This window comes from Stegodyphus dumicola, chromosome 5 (genome assembly GCF_044657685.1).
Source record: "Stegodyphus dumicola isolate Sdum_Otavi_A_Nest chromosome 5, ASM4465768v1".
Taxonomy (NCBI): domain Eukaryota; kingdom Metazoa; phylum Arthropoda; class Arachnida; order Araneae; family Eresidae; genus Stegodyphus; species Stegodyphus dumicola.
The window spans coordinates 162,256,242-162,280,670 of record NC_140772.1 but is presented as its reverse complement, the minus strand read 5'-3'; the positions used below and the strand labels follow the sequence as shown (position 1 = coordinate 162,280,670).

The 24,429-nt window shown below is 35.9% G+C and overlaps 1 protein-coding gene across 3 annotated transcripts in view; it reads right to left on the bottom strand.

Annotated features, from left to right (window-relative positions):
- LOC118184865 (EF-hand domain-containing family member B-like) overlaps window positions 1–24,429 on the bottom strand; it is a 94,770-nt gene that overhangs the window by 34,549 nt on the left and 35,792 nt on the right. For 2 of the 3 annotated variants that reach the window (XM_085817324.1, XM_085817322.1), the window contains exons 5-6: window positions 21,342–21,525; window positions 4,118–4,310 (exon numbers count right to left, since the gene is read on the bottom strand). In XM_085817324.1, coding sequence (XP_085673450.1) covers window positions 4,118–4,310; window positions 21,342–21,525 — 377 coding nt within the window. The remainder of the gene's footprint in view (window positions 1–4,117; window positions 4,311–21,341; window positions 21,526–24,429) is intronic. The other variant, XM_085817323.1, reaches the window with a different exon arrangement.

Sequence of the window (24,429 nt, the reverse complement as noted above, 5' to 3'; positions counted from 1 at the left end):
TAACTCATGCAGATGACTGACTGATATTCAACATGAACATACATTCATATAAGATGCAGTATGCATCAGTTATCCACAAAAGAGCAATTAAAAAATAAGAGAAGGTTTTTGAAATGAAATGTTAAAGAATAGAATTAAGAATTAAATGTATCACTGACATTCAATAAACACTTAAAAAAATGAACAAAATCACCACTGCTAAATTCAGTGTTTGGAAATTTGCATTTCTTCCATGGCTGTGCATTGCTGAAGATTTGCGAAGTTCGACGCTTTATATAGTCCCACGATACAAGCCAAGAAGGTGTGTGCATGCCTGTGAAAACACTGTACCCACCCGACGTCCTATAATTAACCTGGTCAACAGCTGTGATTCTCTTGAGTGTGGTGAAGCGATATGATGTACAGAATCCTAACATGGAAAGGAGCTATTAAAAATTACAGTGGAAATAGGAATGTAGCCAAATATTCCATGAAGTATAACTTGAAATTATAGCAGCCAAGTGTCTGTCAACATACCAGTCAAGTTAATCATCTGCTATCCAACTCCCACTTTCATCAAGTTGTTACGTTTATTCCTCACATGTCATAGATTGACATACCCTGTTCATCGGTTTTGTTAAGCTCAATGAAAACACTTTTAAAGTTTATGTTTAACTTGCAGCATGTAATTGCAGCTTTTGGTAAGGAATCAAGTTTCATATTATGCCAAAAATCTTGTTCTCACCAAATTAAATTTCAACAAGAAGGAATAAAACAGAGTGATACTAAAGATTCAAGTTACAGAAGCAAACTAAAAACTAAATAAAGGAGTGCAAGAAAAATTTCTGTTTTACTAATCATTCAAATTTAAACAACCTAATTATAAACTATGTAATTTCTTCAAATATAATGCAGGACTCTAACATTTGGTGGCAACAATTTGAAAAGTGATACGCCGTTTATAGTGATTCGATGCAAAACGAAAACAATAGTCCTTCAGGAACAAAGCCCCTTTGGACTAAAAAAATTAATGGCATTTGGCAGGCAAAACAATGGAATTTGATGGGAAAATATTTAGCTCCAACTGCGTACCAAAAGATGAAACATGCACAACTGAAAATTACATATAAAAGAAATTCAAGTGCTAATAACTTGTTTCAAAGGGAGCCTTATTTGCATATTAAAATTAGCAGCAGAAAACAAGCATTCTGCAGATGAAAATGAACTGAAATTTTAGACATTTCATTAAAAAACAAGTAGTAAAAGCAGGCAAAAACACTTTTCTTTTTTCTACATGGTTTTAAGAGGAAAGTGGAGATCAACAATTTACAAACTAGAATAATAATACTCATGAAAATAGCAAGTAACATTTATAATTAACTGATCCAATCAGAATAATTACATAAAAGATTTGTTTTTAAATTAACTCATTTCAAAAAAGTTAAAAAAGGAAAATTTTTTAGCAATATAGAAAGCTGCTAATTTGCTTGATTTTCTCAAGTTTGGAAATTAAGATTTAAAAAATAAAGATTAAAAATAAATTAAAAAAAAAAAAAAAACTCTTACAGCTGAAAATTCATGAAGAAATTCTGCTGATAAAATTTAGATAAACTAGAGCAGAAAATATATTTATTACCCAGGAATAGGATTAGGATTATTCAATTATGGCAAAGCACACGAGGGTTATCTGCCTAAAGGGAGGGATGCCTTCCTGGAGGACTTTCTAAGGGAAATTGGTACCCAGGAATAGAAAAAATTTAATATGATAAAATTCATTTTGTTAAATCACTTTTTCGTATATTTTCATATTACCTTCTGACCATCTACAGAATATTCTGCTGAAGATACCAATTTTCAAATGCAAGTTCTTAATCCACAGTAAAGCAATAAAGATATACATGATGGTAACTTTTTATAAAAGACACAGATATAATTTTGATTTCTCTAGCTGATGATCAAATTGAGCTAGCAAATGAAATTAAGTGAAAAAGTAATTAGAAATTTTTAAAAGCCTCTTATTTAAAATTACAGTTTTTTTTTTTTAAAAGGTTGTATAAATAAAGAATTAAATTCAAATTTCTTTATTCTTAAACCTGATGACTGAAATATTCTACTTTTGCTATATACTATGAGTTAGTAAATTAAGAAAATATAGCAAATACACTGGCTAGAAAAATTAAAGGAACAATTATATATAAAAAAAAAAAAAAAAATGTGTTAATTTTATTAAGTCCAACGAAAGGTATTTGGTTGGTAGTTCAACATAATGTAGTCCAATGGCATTCCCATTTGCTGCATAAAAATATGCAAGTTTTCTCCTTTCGATACATGTAGAAAAGATTGCAAATGAACTATTCAGACTCCAATTTCAGGATCACATGAGTAGTTGGATAACACTTTTGCATGTGGAAGCTGGAACATGCCATTGAGAAGACAGATTGAGAGAAACAGCATGCAACTGGGAGAATGGAAGCAGGACAGCCTCTGACACAAGTCCTTTAAAAACCTAAAGGAACTCGAAAGTGTTCTGTCAAGAATCTGGAAATTAATTAAAGATATTAGTGATGCATGCAGACAACCAGGTAAAGTTCAAAAACAAGCCACAGCGAACTCTTGGAACCGTTATTTGCAACAACTGTGAAAAGAAACAGACAACTAAGGTCAGCTCAGATGTCAAGCTAATTCACTACAGCTACAGGAAATTGACTACCCACATATAACATGAGTGACAGGCTATGCAAAAGAGGGCTGTATACATGGAAACATGTGACTTGTACTCCACTAACCCCAGGCTGTGAAATGCACTCGGTTGCAATGCTGCAGAGATCATGATTGCAGCACCATGAACTGGAAACATGAATTTACTTACTGATGATTCTCGTTTTAATTTGGAGAGGGATTCCAAACATGTTACGATCTCCAGCAACAAAACATATGCAATAAGGCTGAAAATATTCATATTAAAGCATTGGTATGAAGGCAGTGGAATCATAGTATGAGTGACCAGCATTTTGAATGGTCACATACATATTTTTACCAATACAGCTATGAATGCTTAAATATGGTCACCCAAGCAGGCTATTGATCCAGCAACACTCACTGCCATACCAAAGGGCTTCAATTGGAATCCCAGAGAAGGCACAGATGTCTGTAAATGTATAGTGTCCGTGTGGGATGGGGGCCCTCTAAATATGTGGCGAGCCAAAAGTCCTCTCGAGAGGTTGGTGGTAGACCCTTGGACCTTCTCCCTAAAGTGCTCACCATCAAAATTAGGGGTGAACTAAGAATAGGCCTAGCGTCACATGTATAGTGCTCAAGGCTCTTTCTTACCAACAACAGGCACTCCTTGCCATGATCCGTGGGTTTGTTCTGATGTTACTCTCAGATAAGTCACAACAGCAGCAATCACAACAATGCTTAAATATACAGAGATGAGGTTTTTGAGCCTAATGACAAGTTGTTCAGGAGTGGAATTGGTAATAATTTCCTCCTCATGAAGGATAACGCTCATTGTTTCCATTATGCTGCACTAGTGATCAATTATCTTGAGGATGAAGGAATCCATATATTCTCCAGAAGTACATCCAACATGCAGGAGACATACTAAGATGGCAACTTTATATATTCTCCAGAAGTATATCCAATAGAACAAACATGCAGGGAACATACTAAGATGGCAACTTTTTGCCACGTAACACTTACTAGAAGCTTCAAGTTGCTACTCACCATGAATACACATGTTACTGCAGGAACATCTGGACAATCTAATACATAACATGGAAAATCTCCGCAAACTTGCATTTCAGTCAAGGACGATGGCACATCTTATTAAATTTTTCTATGGATCTCTAAAAAGCTGTAACACCAAATTTTCCTTACCCCACTTTATATCACATTTGCTATGTTCTTAATGAAATTTATTTTGAAGAAATGGGCAGTTCTGCATTTTTAAAAATATGCCAAGCATGACAAAATAAAAATCTTGTATAAAGTTCTTTGTTTGCACAATCACTCAAGTTACATGAGTTTTTATAGCTGTTCTTTTCATTTTCTGTCAGAATATTAATTAAAAGAAATGTGATATGTTCTAAATGTTGAGAATATGAAAAATGTAAAAACTATTTAATAAAAAAAGTACTTTTAAAGTTATGTTTTTCATTTATTATGTCCTTCCAGTTAGCAACAAATGCAGATGCATCACAGCTTCTAATTCCATCTTTAAATGTAATGCCACTCTTCTCTATTAGTTTTTCAAGCACATGCAATGGAACTGAAATGCCAAATTTACTGCATATTTTCTGTATATCAGAAACTGTAATTCTATTTTGATTCTGTAATTAAAAAGAAAATGTTTTTATAAAACCTTATTTAGTAATTTTACTTGGTTAAATTAAGCAATTAAGCTTATTTTTAATTATTAATACAAGCAGTAAATTTTTTAAAGTAGGCTAAAAAAGGGAAAATAATTTTTTACCACATGGAAAATACACTCATCATTGATCTTCCAAAAATAATGAATAAAATCATATCCAGAAATAATTATATTTTATGAAATATGCACTGATGTAATAAATTTTTGAAGAGAATGCATGAAAGTTGAGCATTATCCAATCATAAATGATTAACTTGTTTTTTGATACACAAATTAAGATTTTACATCAACTGATAGTGAATTAAGTGTTTTGTGCAAAAGTAATATCTGAATTAATTTTTGCTATACAACATTTGATTTCAGTATGTAAGGGCTCAAAAGGGTTTGTTAAGTCTCTGAAGTATCATTTGAAATGATATTTCAGAGTGTGAATGCGTGACGTGAATATGATGTGAATCAGAACATGTGATGTGACAAATCATTAACCATTTAGAAGCAGGGCAGACAATAATGGAAACAGTGGGATGTGTGAATATTTCAAGATACAGTTTCTGCAATATGAAAACAGTTTTAGAACTCTGGAATGGTTGGGAAATCCAGGCTCTTGAGGAAGCCTGGATGGACCTGACGATGCCCAATGTATAAATAACCTGACGATGCCCAATGTATAAAGGAAGCCTGACGATGCCCAACATATAAATAGCATTTCAGAAAAAAAGGTAGTTCTCGTGTGGCGAGGATTAGGGCGAATCGCTCTGCTTTTGACAGGGAAAGGAAATTACATTAGTGGGAGGAGCCAAACGACTTTGTACAGGAATGATTATAGCATGATGTGTTGAGCAAAGTAGTAATAAAATATGAAAGTATCAGAAATCTGAAGGCGTTGGGAACAGTGAGACTCATTGTCAGTTAAATGTCCTGTCGGCTAACTCGTGTCGGTTAAGTGTCCGCGACCAATTGGTAACAGTGTACACACACAAAAAAAAAATAATACAAGCATTAACATAATCAAAATAAGATGCATGAAAGAAGAAAAAGCATTTTAGAAACAGATCTTTAAGAATTTTCCGATTTCTTAAAAATTAGGGAAAAATAATAAGACAAAAAAGGGAAACTGGAGACAGAATTTGTTAGGATGCCTTAGGATAACTTATATTTGTATATAATAAGGATGCAAGAATGAGCAAATGAATTTAACAGCCTTGATGGAAAACAAGAAGGAAAAAAAAAAAACAGTAATGTAATTATAAAGGGATTTCCATAATTTGCACTTGCATGAGATAATAAAATAAAAGAAAAAGATAACATTGAAGACCTGCCAAATTAAATGATGTGAAACGTCATTTATGAGGTAATTAATTTCATGAGCTTCACTATTGAGAAGACTTTTATGAATGGGTTTGGCTGCATTCCACAATTTGATGGTGGTGTTATCAGGTTCTATGTTCCGTCTTACTTTCTTCGGGAACATGCAAGGACCTGACTCGGAACAGAGAGCTTACTAAAGCTATGTTCAATAACTTTGGGAAGTAGACAGGATACACAAGAAGGGTATAGAAAACCCATTATTTTTCTCTATTTACAATAACTTCCGTACTTCGGAATACAAAGACCCACTACTTGTGGTCTAAACGTAAAAATATATAAAAAAAAAAAAAAACTAAACTCTAATTTAACTTTAAAATAATAAACCTGGAAGATTGGCCTTATATTAACAGGAAGCCGTATGTAGTACAGAGAACTGTGACCACTACAATACGTTTAAAGTTATCAAGAGGATTAAACCTCTGGCCTGGAAGGCAACCAGCAACTGAGTAAAACTCCTGAGGTAAGCGGCCTGCTTCGACTAACTGCTTCCTCTCTCTTTCGCTTGGCAAAAAGCCACAACTTAAGTACTTGGCGTTCGCCAGACAAACCTTGCATAAATACGTTAATGCTTATAATTCTGGCCGGAAGTAGAAAATAAGAAGTGATAGTAAAGATTTAAAATAAAATAAACGTTAGTAAAACTTAAGATCCTTACATATTTCCCGCCAGAGTTAATTAGTTTGAAACTGAGGTCTAAAACGACATTGTTGAAAACTTTTAGTTCTAGAATCTAACGCGAGGCCAATCTTTTACAAACATTTTTCGCTAGAAACTAGAAATTTAAAAGAAAGAAATTTGTTTTTACAACAGCAGCTCCCAGGACACGCAATTTTTTCATCTGTACTGCATCTAAACAGGAGCTTTTATTCAAATCTGGTTCCTTCCAGAGATCTGGAAGGAAAACTAGTTTAATGAAATGTTACACAATGAAATGGCAAGTAACATGTATAATTATATTTCTCTTAACATTCTTATTTCATTCATGACTATTTTAATTATCGCTCCCCGTGCTCTCTGACATGTGTTGTAAAAGAACACCAAACACGAATGTGTTTATGTCTATGTGTTCAACACTTCCTCCTACAATCAAAGCACTAACGTGTTAAAAATTCAACATACCAAGACCTCGTAACACACCCTTCCTTGTAAGGATCTTAAGTTTTACTAACGTTTATTTTATTTTAAATCTTTACTATCACTTCTTATTTTCTACTTCCGACCAGAATTATAAGCGTGAAGGAGTTTATGCAAAGTTGTCTGGCGAACGCCAAGTATTTAAGTGTGGCCTTTTTGCCAAGAGTGAGAGAGGAAGCAGTGAGTTCGAAGCAGGCCGCTTACCTTAGAAGTTACGCAGTTGCTATTTGCCTTCCAGGCCAGAGGTTTTAATCCTCTTGATAAATTAAACGTATTGTAGTGTTCACAGTCTCTGTGCTACATACGCTTCCTGTTATTATAAGGCCAATCTTACACATGTATTATTCTAAAGTTAAATTTGAGTTTAGTTTTATTTTAATATCTTTTACGTTAGACCCCGAGTGGAGGGTCATTGTATTCCGAAGTACGGAAGTCATTGTATATAAAGAAAAATAAAGTGTTTTGTATACCCTTCGTCTGTATCCTGTCTACTTACTACAATTAGTGAACATAGCTTTAGTAAGCTCTCTGTTCTAGTCAGGTCATTGTATGTTTCCGAAGAAGGTTAGAAGAAACATTGAACCTGATAGTGGCGCCCGACGAAGAATAACCATGGCCGAGTTTCAAGAAGAACCTGTGCTGCCTGCAGAAACGGCTCAGAATCCAGAAATGCCAGCTGCCGCCCTGGAAGGATTTGGGTACATCATCCAGACCATGTGCGCTTCGATGAAACCAGAAGCAACATTTAACGGAAACTCACCGGTAACCAGTTTTTTGGAAAAATTGGATGACCACTTCATGCTCTACCCCGTGCACGAGTTTCAGAAAGTTACCTTAGCTACCAGCGCTTTGAGGGGCCAAGCGCTTAACTGGTTCAAATGTATCGGCAGAAGTCTCTTGGGTCAAGCAGGAAGTCCCACCTATACTTACGAAAATTTGAAGACTGCCCTACTAAAAGCCTTCCCTGTTGTAAGGGATCGTGCGAAATTAGAAACAGAACTTTTCAGTATATATCAACAAAGAATGGAAAACCTCTCAAGCTTTATTTTAAGAAAAATTCACGTTTTCAAGCTCTTGTATGGAAACCGTCCGGATCTTGAAATAATTCAAGTGATTTTGCCGAGGTTACTACCCCAAGTGCAAGACTTTATTGAATTGAGAAATCCGACTACACTGGAAAAATTATTTGAGCTAGCAATCGAGTTTGAAAGTAGAAGAACGGCAGACGTCGAAAGAAGACGCCAATATCAACAGCGAAACCAATTTGGTACGCCAAGACTACAGCAAACTCAAGCACATGGCTACGGAGAAAAAGCGAATCAGTGGGCAAGGAAACCTGAGCATCCAAAAACAGCCGGCGAACGTCGACAGTTCAATAGCAACCCAGGAAAAAAGTCTCAAGGCCAGTGGAGAAAGAAGGAAAGCACCGAAAGGAAAAATAATTTAAACTAAAACGGATTTCTGCTGACGAGAGGGTGCGGAAATCCGAAGGCCACGAAAACCCCTCTTCCTACAATTTAAATACAGTAATGGTGAAAAATTTAACTCTTCCGAAGATTGAAGTCTTGGTAAATAATATCCCGGCCACCGCACTCCTGGATACCGGCGCGCAGTGTTCCTGTGTGGCAGAAGTCTTTTTTAGAAAGTATTTTCACAAATACCGCATATATAATGCGGATAATACAACAGTATTAGCGGCGCAAGGAGAACAATGTAAGTGCATAGGTAAAGTACCTTTGTACATCCGTATCAAGGATGAACAAGTAAAGGTGATGTTTTTTATAGTAAAGAATTTGCAAGCACATTTAATCCTAGGAATAGACTTTCTTTCAGACGCACAAGCTACACTGGATTTTAATGAAGCTTCCCTTAAGCTGACGATGAAACCAGTGCGTGTAGAAAAGGTTGAACCGCCAAGGTTAAATCTTGACCACCTGCCTAATGACGAGCAAGATAGAATCCGACAAGCGGTAAGTGAATTTGCTTCCTTATTTAGTGATATTCCAGGATTTACTCAGGTTACTAACCATAGTATTGACATACCGGTATGATAAAAATAAGGAAAAAATTATAGAATGGCATATTACCGATATGCTACGTAAAAAGATCATAACGCCCATCTCAAGTAGTTATGCTAGTCCGGTGGTTTTATGTAAGAAAAATAATGATTATCCTTTGGAGCATCCAAAAAGGTGGAGATTCGCTATTGATTACTGTAAATTAAATTCCATAACGAAATATCCGGTATATCCGTTACCGATTATAGAAGAAATTTTAAGGAACATAAAATCAACCAAATTTATGACGACTTTAGACTTAACGAATGGTTATTTTCAAATAGGGGTCAGGCCTGAGGACGTGCCTAAGACTGCTTTTATAACCAAGTCTGGCACTTATGCATTTTTGTGTATGCCGTTTGGCCTTTCAGGCGCCCCAGCAACATTTCAGCGATGCATGGACATTGTGTTAAGACCTGTTCTTGGAAAGTCCACATTTATCTATTTAGACGATATCATTATTACTAGTGATAATCTCGACCAACATATACAGGATTTAAGACAGGTGTTTTCTTTATTAAATGAGGCCGGTCTAAAAGTTAATGTCGAAAAGTGCAAATTTGCAGCCCCTGAATTAAAATATTTAGGTTACAAAATATCGCAAAAAGGGATCGAGACAGATGAATCGAAAATAATCGCTGTACAAAAGTATCCGACTCCAAACACGACAAAGAAGCTCTCTTCTTTTCTAGGACTTTGTTCATATTATAGGTCCTTTATAAAAGATTTTGCGGCTATCGCTGAGCCATTGTTAAAATTAAAAAGGAAAAAGGCAAGATTCTCGTGGACGGCCGAAGCCAATAGTGCTTTCGAAAAATTAAAACAAGCATTAACGCAAGCCCCTGTGTTGAAATTTCCTGAAAAGGATGAAAATTTAGAAATTTCAGCGGATGCTTCGGATTATGCGGTAGGAGCGGTACTTTCGCAAAATCAGCAGCCCGTGGCATTTTTTAGCCGAACTTTAAATCAAACACAAAGAAACTATTCCGCGACCGAGAGAGAGGCACTTGCAGTTCTGTTAGCAGTGCAAAAGTTCTGAGTCTATTTTGGAAAGGCGCCCATAACAGTGTACTCTGATCATGCGGCGGTAACTAGATTGTACTCAGGGAAAAATTTATCCCCAAGGTTAATAAGATGGGCACTCAAGCTGCAAGAATATAATCTGGTAATCAAGCATACCCCCGGAAAGGAAAATATCGTAGCAGATGCCCTATCACGAATTAAATTAGACGAACAGGGTAATACCGTAAAAGTTGCAATGCTGACAGCGTGTACAATAAATTCCCGAGAAACTGTAATAACTGAACTAGGTAAGGATCCTGAGTTTGGAAGTATTTATGAGTATTTGAAGGATCCTGAAAATTTTAGCCACCAAGATATTGTGGCGATAAGAAATAGGGCGGCCCATTACGAACTAATAGATGGTCTATTATTCTACACAAAAACTACGAATTCCAACAACGAATTTCGACCTGTTATCCCAGCTAGTCTTAGATTAAATATCCTGCAAGAGCTCCATGACAGCCCTTTAGCTTCTCATGCTGGTATTCGAAAAACTACTCAACGCGTACGCGAGGCAGTCTACTTTCCTGAACTGCAAAAGTTAACAAGGGCGTATGTCCAGTCCTGCCCAACATGTCAAGCCGTTAATTATATTAATTTCCGCCCGGCCGGGTTTCTAAATAGTATTAAATCCGAATTTCCAAATGAAATAATCGGCATCGATTTATTGGGCCCTTTCCCAAAAAGTCAGTTAAATAAAAGTCGCTATCTCCTTGTTATGGTTGATCATTTTAGTAAATGGACCGAAATTGTTCCCTTAAAACGAGCCTCCGCGAAATTAGTTACTGATTCTATTTTAAATAAATGTATTTTAAAATACGGGGCGCCCCTAAAAGTTATATCGGATAATGGTCCTCAATTTGTAAGTAATATATTTGAAGACATGTGCCAAAAACTGGGCATACGTCATTTAAAAATGGTCCCGTATCGGCCGCAATCAAATATAGCGGAACGGGTCAACAGCAATATAGTGAAAATTATCCGTAGTTATGTTAAAAATTTTCATAAAAGCTGGGATAACTATGTCAATGAATTTGCTTTCGCCCTTAGGACCGCAAAACATGATACAACGGGCAAAACTCCTGCTAAGTTATTTCTAGGCAGAAAGATTATAACACCGTTAGATAAATTATTTTATGTGCAACAAAGAGCCCCAGAATTTAAAATGGGTGATATAGAAAAACTAATTAAGGAAGCAAAGAAGAATACTGAAGTAGCACAAAGAAAACAAAAACTGTATTATGACTTGAAACGACGGGGAGTAACTTATAAAGTAGGGGATGAAGTTTTAAAAATTAAGCATTCACTTTCTTCAGCACCAGAAGATAAAACTGCCAAATTTTTTCCACGATTTGAAGGACCATAAGTTATAGAAAAAATAACTCACGCTGTTGTAGTGTTAAAGGCAAGAAATGGTGAAACCTGTTCCGCAAATATTGATCAAATTAAACCCTACTTCGATCGTAATAAAATGAAAATCTTTTCAGATCTTTTGCAGGATCCGGTACGGCAGACACCGCAGGTACAAGTTCCAGAGGTGGGAAAACGACAAGTACAAGGGCAAGCCAATGAGAGACAGAAGCAAGTGAAAAGAAAATTGCCCCGCGGAAAAATTGAAGGTAAAAAGAAAAAGAAGCCGTTCCACCGTCCAGAAAACAGAGTTCACAAACACCCCCAGAATGAAGAAGGGAGAAGGACGACGTATGTGAAGAGGACCAGGAGAAATGACGGCAACTATAACCCGGCTTTGAAACGGAAGATTGACTCATCCGACAGAACTGTCCGCAGCAAAAGTCGCCGAACTGCGGAAGGGCCATCAGCGGCGGAGGAAAAAGTACAAGAAAAATTTGAACGGCCAACAACGAGGTCCAAGCAGGATCTCGACAGAAGTTTCCCGGTTCCACCAAGACCAGCTGCCTTCAAACGGCCAAGACCACAAGCAGAGGACAAAAGGAAGATGTTCAAGGGTGGCCGTAGTGGTGAAAAACGGAAGCTTCCAGAGGAAAGCACTGAAGGGTGAGCCCGTACAAGAAGGAGGATCAACCAAGCCACTATCTGCTATACCTTTAAAGACTGGGCCCAGAAAAGGATGTCTGAATATTACAAAGATAAGTAAAATTTTATGTTATTTTGCAAACTTGAGTTAATCTTTCATTCTTACTGCAAGTGGCAGATTTCAAGAAGTTTTACCTCATGCGAGGTCTACCTTTATCGCCGAAAGGGCGAGAAATGAGTTGTGACCGATTTTGGTATTATGTTTTTCAATTACTCGCGCGTAAAACTAAAGTTGATGTATAATAGCGTTGTGTAAGAACTTAAATATTGTAAAAAAAGTTATTGTATAAATTTTATTTAAAACATTCTAGCAAGAGAGAAGTTTTAGTCTGAAAGACTTTTTGAAATGTAGTATTATTTCAATGTAGAAAGAATTGGCACTTGCTTTGAAAAGAATAGAAGTTAACAATGTACTACTAATGTATGTTTTCAAATGTGTAAAATTAACGGCATGTTGATATGTTCTTATATACATGTGTTCTGTTATTTTAAATGTTAAGAAATACCGTGATATGGTAAAAGTGAAAGTAATGATAAAAATTTGTTATTCGTGTGACTGTAAAGATTAAATCATGGTAAATATGTGGTAAAGGTTGAATGATGTAGTTAGGCTCTCTGACGCTACACTTTAGAGTTAGCCACATTTAGAATAGTACCTCAGGGTTTAGAGTTGAAAGTAGGGTGTGTTAAGAGGTCTCGTTATGTTGAATTTTAACACGTTAGTGTTTTGATTGTAGGAGGAAGTGTTGAACACATAGACATAAACACATTCGTGTTTGGTGTTCTTTTACAACACATGTCAGAGAGCAAGGGGAGAGATAATTAAAATAGTCATGAATGAAATAAGAATGTTAAGAGAAGTATATTCTATATGTTATTTGCAATGTCATTCTGTAACATTTCATTAAACTAGTTTTCCTTCCAGATCTCTGGAAGGAACCAGAATTGAATAAAGCTCCTGTTTAGATGCAGTACAGATGAAAAAAAAAAAGATTGTTGTATATCCCGGGAGCTGCTATTGTAACAAATTTCTTTCTTTTAAATTTTCTAGTTTCTAGCTAAGTTATGATTGTAAAAGGTTGGCCTCGCGTTAGTTTCTAGAGCTAAAAGTTTTCAACAAGGTCGTTTTAGACCTCAGTTTCAAACTAATTAACTCTGGCGGGAAGTATGTAAGGATCTTAAGTTTTACTAACGTTTATTTTATTTTAAATCTTTACTATCACTTCTTATTTTCTACTTCCGGCCAGAATTATAAGCGTGAAGGAGTTTATGCAAAGTTGTCTGGCGAACGCCAAGTATTTAAGTGTGGCCTTTTTGCCAAGAGTGAGAGAGGAAGCAGTGAGTTCGAAGCAGGCCGCTTACCTTAGAAGTTACGCAGTTGCTATTTGCCTTCCAGGCCAGAGGTTTTAATCCTCTTGATAAATTAAACGTATTGTAGTGTTCACAGTCTCTGTGCTACATACGCTTCCTGTTATTATAAGGCCAATCTTACACGTGTATTATTCTAAAGTTAAATTTGAGTTTAGTTTTATTTTAATACCTTTTACGTTAGACCCCGAGTGGAGGGTCATTGTATTCCGAAGTACGGAAGTCATTGTATATAAAGAAAAATAAAGGGTTTTGTATACCCTTCGTCTGTATCCTGTCTACTTACTACAATTAGTGAACATAGCTTTAGTAAGCTCTCTGTTCTAGTCAGGTCATTGTATGTTTCCGAAGAAGGTTAGAAGAAACATTGAACCTGATACCCTGAGGTACTATTCTGAAAGTGGCTAACTCTGAAGTGTAGCATCAGAGAGCCTAACTACATTCATTCAACCTTTAACACATATTCACCAAGATTTAGTCTTTTTACAGTCACACGAATAAAAAAAAAACTTTAACATTACTTTCACTTTTACCATATCACAGTATTTCTTAACATTTGAAATAACAGTTCACATTGTATATAGGAACATATTAAAATGCCGTTAATTTTATGCATTTGAAAACATACATTAGTAGTACATTGTTAACTTCTATTCTTTTCTAAGCAAGTGCCAATTCTTCTACATTGAAATAATACATTTCAAAAAGTCTTTCAGACTAAAACTTCTTTCTTGCCTGAATGTTTTAAATAAAATTTATACAATAACTTTTTACAATATTTAAGTATTTACACATTGCTATTATACATCAACTTTAGTTTTACGCGCGAGTAATTGAAAAACATAATACCAAAATCGGTAACAACTCATTTCTCGCCCTTTTGGCGATAAAGGTAGACCTCGCATGAGGTAAAACTTCTTGAAATCTGCCACTTGCAGTAAGAATGAAAGATTAACTTAAGTTTGCAAAGTAACATAAAATTTTACTTATCTTTGTGATATTCGGACATTCTTTTCTGAGCCCGGTCCTGGAAAGTAGCGTAGATTGTTGTTTGATTTATCCTCCTTCGTGTGTGGGCTCGCCCTTCAGTGCCTTCCTCTAGAAGCTTTCTTTTTTTTTCCAGTTCGGTCACCCTTGAATACCTTCTTTTTCGCCTCTGCCTGTGGTCTTGGTCGTTTGATGGCAGCTGGTCTTGGCGGAACCGGGAAACTTCTTTCGTGTTCCTGCTTGGACCTCGTTGCTGGCCGTTCAAATTTTCCTTGTAACTTTTCCTCCGCCGCTGGTGGCCCTTCCGCAGTTCGGCGACATTTGCTGCGGTGAGTCCTGTCGGATGAGTAGATCTTCCGTTTTAGAGCCGGGTTATAGTTGCCGTCATTTCTCCTAGCTCTCTTTGCATATGTCGTCCTTCTCCCTTCTTCATTCTGGGGGTATTCGTGAGCTCTCTTTTCTGGACGGTGGAACGGCTTCTTTTTCTTGTTACCTTCATTTTTCCCGTGGGGAAACTTTCTTTTCACTTGCTCCTGCCTCTTAATGGCTTGCCCTTGTACTTGTCGTTGTTCCACCTCTGGAGCTTGTGCCTGCGGTGTCTGCCGTGCCGGATCCTGCAAAAGATCTGTAAATATTTGCATTTTATTAGGATCATAGTAGGGTTTGATTTGATCAATGTTTGCGGAGCAGGTTTCACCATTTCTATCTTTTAACACTACTACAGCGTGAGTTATTTTTTCTATGACATATGGTCCTTCAAATCGTGGAAAAAATTTGGCAGTTTTATCTTCTGGTGCTGAAGAAAGTGAATGCTTAATTTTTAATACTTCATCCCCTACTTTATAAGTTACTCCCCGTCGTTTCAAGTCGTAATACAGTTTTTGTTTTCTCTGTGCTACTTCCGTATTCTTTTTTGCTTCTTTAATTAGTTTTTCTATATTACCCATTTTAAATTCTGGGGCTCTTTGTTGCACATAAAATAATTTATCTAACGGCGTTATAATCTTTCTGCCTAAAAATAACTCAGCAGGAGTTTTGCCCGTTGTATCATGTTTTGCGGTCCTAAGGGCGAAAGCAAATTCATTGACATAGTTATCCCAGCTTTTATGAAAATTTTTAACATAACTACAGATAATTTTCACTCTATTTCTATTGACCCGTTCCGCTATATTTGATTGCGGCCGATACGGGACCATTTTTAAATGACGTATGCCCAGTTTTTGGCACATGTCTTCAAATACATTACTTACAAATTGAGGACCATTATCCGATATAACTTTTAGGGGCGCCCCGTATTTTAAAATATATTTATTTAAAATAGAATCAATAACTAATTTCGCGGAGGCTCGTTTTAAGGGAACAATTTCGGTCCACTTACTAAAATGATCAACCACAACAAGGAGATAGCGACTTTTATTTAACTGACTTTTTGGGAAAGGGCCCAATAAATCGATGCCAATTATTTCATTTGGAAATTCGGATTTAACACTATTTAGAAACCCGGCCGGGCTTAAATTAATATAATTAACTGCTTGACATGTTGGGCAGGACTGGACATACGCCCTTGTTAACTTTTGCAGTTCAGGAAAATAGACTGCCTCGCGTACGCGTTGGATAGTTTTTCGAATACCAGCATGAGAAGCTAAAGGGCTGTCATGGAGCTCCTGCAGGATATTTAATCTAAGACTAGCTGGGATAACAGGTCGAAATTCGTTGTTGGAATTCATAGTTTTTGTATAAAATAATAGACCATCTATTAGTTCGTAATGGGCCCCCCTATTTCTTATCGCCACAATATCTTGGTGGCTAAAATTTTCAGGATCCTTTAAATACTCATAAATGCTTCCAAACTCAGGATCCTTACCCAGTTCGGTTATTACACTTTCTCGGGAATTTATTGTACATGCTGTGAGCATTGCCACTTTTACGGTATTACCTTCTTCATCTATTTTAATTCTGGATAGGGCATCTGCTACGATATTTTCCTTTCCGGGGGTATGCTTGATTACCAGATTATATTCTTGTAGCTTGAGTGCCCATCTTATTAACCTTGGGGATAAATTTTTCCCTGAGTACAATCTAGTTACCGCCGCATGATCAGAGTACACTGTTATTGGCGCCTTTCCAAAATAGACTCGGAACTTTTGCACTGCTAACAGAACTGCAAGTGCCTCTCTCTCGGTCGCGGAATAGTTTCTTTGTGTTTGATTTAAAGTTCGGCTAAAAAATGCCACGGGCTGCTGATTTTGCGAAAGTACCGCTCCTACCGCATAATCCGAAGCATCCGCTGAAATTTCTAAAGTCTCATCCTTTTCAGGAAATTTCAACACAGGGGCTTGCGTTAATGCTTGTTTTAATTTTTCGAAAGCACTATTGGCTTCGGCCGTCCACGAGAATCTTGCCTTTTTCCTTTTTAATTTTAACAATGGCTCAGAAATAGCTGCAAAATCTTTTATAAAGGACCTATAATATGAACAAAGTCCTAGAAAAGAAGAGAGCTTCTTTGCCGTGTTCGGAGTCGGATACTTTTGTACAGCGATTATTTTCGATTCGTCTGTCTCGATTCCTTTATGAGATATTTTGTAACCTAAATGTTTTAATTCAGGGGCTGCAAATTTGCACTTTTTGACATTAACTTTTAGACCGGCCTCATTTAATAAAGAAAACACCTGTCTTAAATCCTGTACATGTTGGTCGAGATTATCATTAGTAATAATGATATCATTTAAATAGATAAATGTGGACTTTCCAAGAACAAGTCTTAACACAATGTCCATACATCGCTGAAATGTTGCCGGTGCCCCTGAAAGGCCAAACGGCATACGCAAAAATGCATAAGTGCCAGACTTGGTTATAAAAGCAGTCTTAGGCACGTCCTCAGGCCTAACCCCTATTTGAAAATAACCAGTCGTTAAGTCTAAAGTCGTCATATATTTGGTGGATGTTATGCTCCTTAGAATTTCTTCAATAATAGGTAACGGATATACCGGATATTTAGTTATGGAGTTTAATTTACGGTAGTCAATTGCGAATCTCCACCTTTTTGGATGTGTCAAAGGATAGTCATTATTTTTCTTACATAAAACCACCAGGCTAGCATAACTACTTGAGATGGGCGTTATGATCTTTTTACGTAGCATATCGGTGATATGCCATTCTATCATTTTTTCCTTATTCTTATCATACCGGTATGCTTTGTGGCGAACTGGCATTGAATCTCTGGTGTCAATACTATGGTTAGTAACCTGAGTAAATCCTGGAATATCACTAAATAACGAAGCAAATTCACTTACCACTTGTCGGATTCTTCGCTGCTCGTCATTAGGCAGGTGGTCAAGATTTAACATCGGCGGTTCAGCCTTTTCTCCACGAACTGGTTTCATCGTCAGCTTAAGGGACGCTTCATTAAAATCCAGTGTTGCTTGTGCCTCTGAAAGAAAATCTATTCCTAAAATAATATGTGCTTGCAGATTCTTTACTATGAAAAACATCACCTTTACTTGTTCGTCCTTGATACGGACATACAGCGGTAATTTACCTATACACTTACATTTTTCTCCTTGCGCCGCTAACACTGTCGTATTATCCGAATTATATATGCGGTATTTCCGAAAATACTTCCTAAAAAAATCTTCTGCCACACAGGAACACTGTGCGCCTGTATCCAGGAGTGCGGTGGCTGGGATATTATTCACCAACACTTCAATCTTCGGAAGAGTCAAATTTTTCACCATTACTGTATTTAACTTGAAGGAAGAGGGGTTTTCGTGGCCTTCGGATTTCCGCACCCTCCTGTCAGCAGAAATCCGTTTTAGTTTAAATTATTTTTCATTTCCGTGCTTTCCTTCTTTTTCCACTGGCCTTGAGACTTTTTTTCTGGATTGCTATTGAACTGTCGACGTTCGCCGGCTGTTTTTGAATGCTCGGGTTTCCTTGCCCACTGATTCGCTTTGCTTCCGTAGCCGTGTGCTTGAGTTTGCTGTAGTCTTGGCGCACCAAATTGGTTTTGCTGTTGATATTGGCATCTTCTTTCAATGTCCGCCGTTCTTCTACTTTCAAACTGGACTGCTAGCTCAAATAACTTTTCCAGTGTAGTCGGATTTCTTAATTCAATAAAGTCTTGCACTTGGGGAAGTAACCTCGGCAAAATCACTTGAATTATCTCAGGATCCGGACGGTTTCCATACAAGAGTTTGAAGACGTGAATTTTTCTTAAAATAAAGCTTGAGAGATTTTCGATTCTTTGTTGATATATGCTGAAAAGTTCCGTTTCTAATTGCGCACGATCCCTTACGACAGGGAAGGCTTTTAGTAGGGCAGTCTTCAAATTTTCGTAAGTACAGGTGGGACTTCCTGCTTGACCCAAGAGACTTCTGCCTATACACTTGAACCAGTTAAGCGCTTGGCCCCTCAAAGCGCTGGTAGCTAAGGTAACTTTTTGAAATTCGTGCACGGGGTAGAGCATGAAGTGGTCATCCAATTTTTCCAAAAAACTGGTTACCGGTGAGTTTCCATTAAATGTTGCTTCTGGTTTCATCGAAGCGCGCATGGTCTGGACGATGTAACCAAATCCTTCCAGGGTGGCAGCTGGCATTTCTGGATTCTGAGCCGCTTCTGCAGGCAGCACAGGTTCTTCTTGAAACTCGGCCATGGTTATTCTTCTTCGTTGGGCACCACTATCAGGTTCTATGTTCCGTCTTACTTTCTTCGGGAACATGCAAGGACCTGACTCGGAACAGAGAGCTTACTAAAGCTATGTTCAATAACTGTGGGAAGTAGACAGGATACACAAGAAGGGTATACAAAACCCTTTATTTTTCTCTATTTACAATAACTTCCGTACTTCGGAATACAAAGACCCACTACTTGTGGTCTAAATGTAAAAATATAAAAATAAAACTAAACTCTAATTTAACTTTAAAATAATAAACGTGGAAGATTGGCCTTATATTAATAGGAACTAATTAATAGGATTGGCCTTATATTAATTTTATAATGGTGAAATTTACCGTATGTAGTACAGAGAACTGTGAACACTACAATAGGTTTAAAGTTATCAAGAGGATTAAACCTCTGGCCTGGAAGGCAACCAGCAACTGAGTAAAACTTCTGAGGTAAGCGGCCTGCTTCGACTAACTGCTTCCTCTCTCTTTCGCTTGGTAAAAAGCCACAACTTAAGTACTTGGCGTTCGCCAGACAAACTTTGCATAAATACGTTAACGCTTATAATTCTGGCCGGAAGTAGAAAATAAGAAGTGATAGTAAAGATTTAAAATAAAATAAACGTTAGTAAAACTTAAGATCCTTACAGTGTGTATTGAATTATGGCAAAGCACACGAAGGCTATCTGCCTAAGGGGAGGGATGCCTTCGTGGAGGACTTTTTAAGGGAAACTGGCTCGTATACACGTTACACATGGGGAAAACCACGAAAACGCCCATGCAGCCAGCCCGTTCGCGGGATTCGAACCTCGGACCGAACTACCAGTGTTCAGCGACTTTACCGCTCGGCCGCTGGTGGGCCCCACAATTTGATGATTTTGTTTTTATCTTTTATTGCACCCAGAATGTAGTTTGGAAATTTGCTGTTATTTCTTTTAAACTTGATATATACAGCACATTCAAAGTCATTGTTAATTTTGATATGAAGAAGATAGAATTGCATTCTATGTCAGCTATGGAGCTAAGTGTTGCACTGGCATTGAAATCATCCAGATTATATTTAAAAACCTCCCAATCTATGATTTTCATCATCAGATTAGCCATAGAAAGTTAATACTACTGGGAGATTATGAGCTTAATTCACTTAGCACTTCAAGGCATGGAATTTGGATAGTGCATTCGGTAAGCATGGTGTCTGAGACCTCTACTGTACTATTATAGGAGGACCTACTGTGATTCATCATTCCAGTGATATTTATATGATCTAACAACATTAAATGATATTGTAAAACACACACAAAAAAAAAAAAAAAAAAAAAAAATAAAGTCAATACAACTATGACACCCTTGTAATTGTACAACTAGGGATTTTTCACACAAAATCTCTTACATCATGAATACTGTGATTCAAACTCATGATTCATGAAACTAATAATAATAATAATAATAATAATAATAATAATAATAATAATAAAAGCTTGAATTAATAATACAAAAATTACAGATCATATGAATTAAAAAACATTTCTTGCCTTTTAAAATTTCAATGATTTCGCAGATATAAAAAGCATGCTATAGAAACTGTATTGCATCAGATGGCACTGTGTGCACCTGAATTTTTTTTTGAGTTGTTTAGAACATTGCTGACTGTGAGAAATGAAAAAAGAAAGTACATTAAGTTGCAAAAGTCAAAATAAAAATATATGTGTCTCTTTATTGTAAATGTATTTATTTGTGTCATCAATAAAATTTGGATAAAATGACAGAATGTGAGATCAATGCTGCATCTGACAGGTAAGCAAAATTTCTTTATTATTTGATTTGAATATTGAGTTTTAGAATAGCGAATGCAAAATTAGATTTAAGTTGCGTATTTATACATACCAACCTGATTTTGACACAAATGTCTCTTCTTCAATGGAACAAGAATAATCCAGTCAAATTCAAAATTTGCAGACATTATTTTCCTCAAGAATTAATACCTTATTAAGCTTAAATGTTGCCTAATTTAAATTCAGATAGGTTCTGTTTATTTAGTCCATTAATGAATGCTTTGAAGACTAGCCCTTTTATCTAAATATCAGACACAGGTCAAAAAAGTTGAAGAAGAGGGATTTGTGTATAATTATTCTCAAAATCAATAGAGTTTTATTCAAAATCTAAACCAAACTAAGGTTGCATTGACACAGAACTTTGCAATATAATATATTAAACATGCAATTTTTCTGAATTAATATATATTCAGATTTGAAGCTTATTTTAACAAATTTTGTGTTTAATTATAATGGTGAAATTTACCTGGAAGCAGCCTTTTAATCCACATAAATGATCTTCAGAATCACTTGCAGTATTCCCTTTAAGTAAACTACATAAAAGATGGATAATTTTTTTTTCTTCCATGTCACATTTTAGATCACAGTTACCATATTTACTCCCATGATGAATACTATCATGACCTGCAGACTGTTGCTGCTTATATCTGCTACAAAATATAAATATCACAAGATTTTTACTCTTCAAAACAAAGAATATAATATAACAGTGTGTTACTCTTGCATGAAATGATTTTATTTAAGCAACATGACATCACTGTTTAGTTATTATTTAATTAGAAAGAAGTCAAAAATCTTTATGTCCTTCAAAATAATTTCAAAAGAAAATTAATAAAGGTTTTTTATGAGCCAGTGTTTTTCCAGTTTACAATAACTTTAGTCTATTTAATAAATTTACTTGTTTTTATTAGAGTTACTAAATTAATAACTTGAATTTCCAACATCATTGGTGTTTGTAAGAGCATATGTTTGGTTGGTTGGTTGATATGGCTTGTGGCTGGTATGTGTTAGTCGGGTACAATTTATCACTTGTGCTTGACAAACACACAAGTACTAAGAAAAATGATATTAGTCGTAAAAAGGATAACAACAGAATTCAGCATATTTTCAGCTTATCACTCTGTACCATATTTTATTACAGGAAAACTAAAATGCATGAAAATTGTACTAAGTAACATTAAGTGTCTAATTTTTACAACGAATTACACAATGTTTTTTCATCAATCTTTCCAATTTCTTTAATTAATTCTTTTACAATAAATAGAGTACAATTCTGTGAGCAAACGAAATGAATTGAAATTATCATACTAATAAAATTTATATAACAATGCTTTGTTCCTTTTATTCTTTAATTTATATTTGCCACAACATTTATTTTCTAGACTAAGCAATGGCTTTACATTTTTAAGTTATTTATAAAACAGATGGATCAAAACTATTTAAAAAAACGGACAGATATCATTAAGCCACACACTCTAAAACTAGGTTAGGTGTTTAATATAAGTTAAGTTTTTACAGATAACCTGCATATTTCTTCAACCAGAATCCAAATTGCATGTCAATTCATTTGTTTTCCTTCCTTTATTGCTGGGCTGCATCTTCTTATGTTTAAGTTACTATAGTTTCTTTTAAGGTTTGGTTTGTTGTACTTTAAGAATAGCCTTCTAAACATGCAGGAGATTGAAGGCAAGTTCATTACTAATATGTGGCCTTGCACAGATTTCCTCCTTTGCAGATTTGTATATGCAATATAGATTATCTTGAATGTATTTAATTAACGATATAAAATTTTTATTGATGCAACTGCTGTTTTAGAACCCCAATGTATACGCGTGCAAGATAAAAAAATGTACAAGTTAAAATTCTAGCTTAAATTAGTAATAACCCTTTATTTTAATTTGGAAATTTCCCATTTCCTTCCTTTTTGCTGGATGATGCAGTTAATTTGGAAATGAAAGTCAAAATTTTCAAATCAGAATCTTTTTCTTCCTCAAAAAGCCTCTGTCTTAGATTACATCACTTTTCACTTCTTCCTAACAAGTCTGATACTTCTGCTCACATCAGAATTATATTTTAAAACATATTGGCACGGATTTACTTCTTAAAAGTTAGGTTATTGTCTTACAAATGAGTGTTAATGAGAAATAAAAAGCAATATTAATTCTTCCATCACCACTTCTTATTGCATCATCATTGTGACTTTGAAGTATTTCAATAGTACATTTCAACATCTGTGCCATCGGGTACTACTTTCATTATCAGTTTCCGCAGTTTTTTTAACATTTTCTATAATACCATAGTCGGTTTTACACATACTGAATCATTACTGTCATCAATTCGCCACTTATTCTAAAGATGAATCTTCGTAACTTTCAGCACTCATGTCTGAAATATCAGCTGTAACTTGCAATTTGTCTGAAGCTTCTACATAAAAGCCAAATTAAAAAAAAAAAAAAAAAGTTTTATCTGCGTTTTAAGAAATTGGCCCCCCGCATTGGCTATAATATGTATGACTTTCAGCATTTTCACGAGATTCAGCTCAGTTAACTATTTTTTCACATCTTTCACATAATGACATTTGCAAGCTTCCTGGTCTAAAAGCTAAATAGTTGAATGTACTTGCAGGAAGGAGATATCATTGTCTAGAAAGAGATCAGAGGTGTAATATCTAATTAGCAATGTTATTTTTTTTTCATTCTTCACTTTGCTGTCTAATTTCAAAAGAAAATCTGTAAAACTACTACTTGTCGTGAATGAGTACTTGTTGCTAGGTTAAATTAGAGGTAAATTCCTGATTGCTTTCAAACATCAAGGTTTTCTCTTTTTGTCAATATCCAGTGCTGTCTTCTTAACTGTTGGGTCCATACTGCATGAAAGTAACACCGAAACGTGTTCCTTTAGTTTCTTAAACCATTTGCTGGTTCATTATAAAATATTAATGTGTGTTTTGGAAATTTTCTGTAATACATTCCAGATTCATCTGTATCATAAATTTAATTCAATTAGCAGTTAAAGTAAAATATATTGTTACAAAATGTCTAAGTGCGGTAGGATAGCTTCCCTGCAAAGCATGTTTAGGGTTGCCAGAAAATGGCAAGGGAAGGCAGGTTGCCACATTTGGCAATATGCCATAGATGGATGAAGAACCTTTTGGAGCGATTTCTTACTGGTTTAGCCGAGAATGTTCTTGAACACAAGCCAAAAGCTATATAAAACCTGCTGGTACGTGGAGAGTTAGTCAGTGCCTTGTCTAGCGAGTTGAGAGTCAGTCATTGAGCGAGTGTCTTGAAGTCTAGCGCCGAGTGCATCAAGAGAGTATTGCGAGTTAGTGCATCGTCTAGTTTTGTCTTAAAGTGTGCCGAGTCAAGAGCTGTACTCTGGTGTATCGTTATTCACTCCAAATCTGCATGAACCCGTACGAATGCCAAGAGGAAGAAAATAACGTAAAACTTGGTGTCAGAAGTGTCAAGAGGAAGAAAATAACATAACAACTGGTGTCAGAAGTGGGATCTGGGAGTGAATACCAGTGACCCGCCTTCGTTTCCTCCACCACC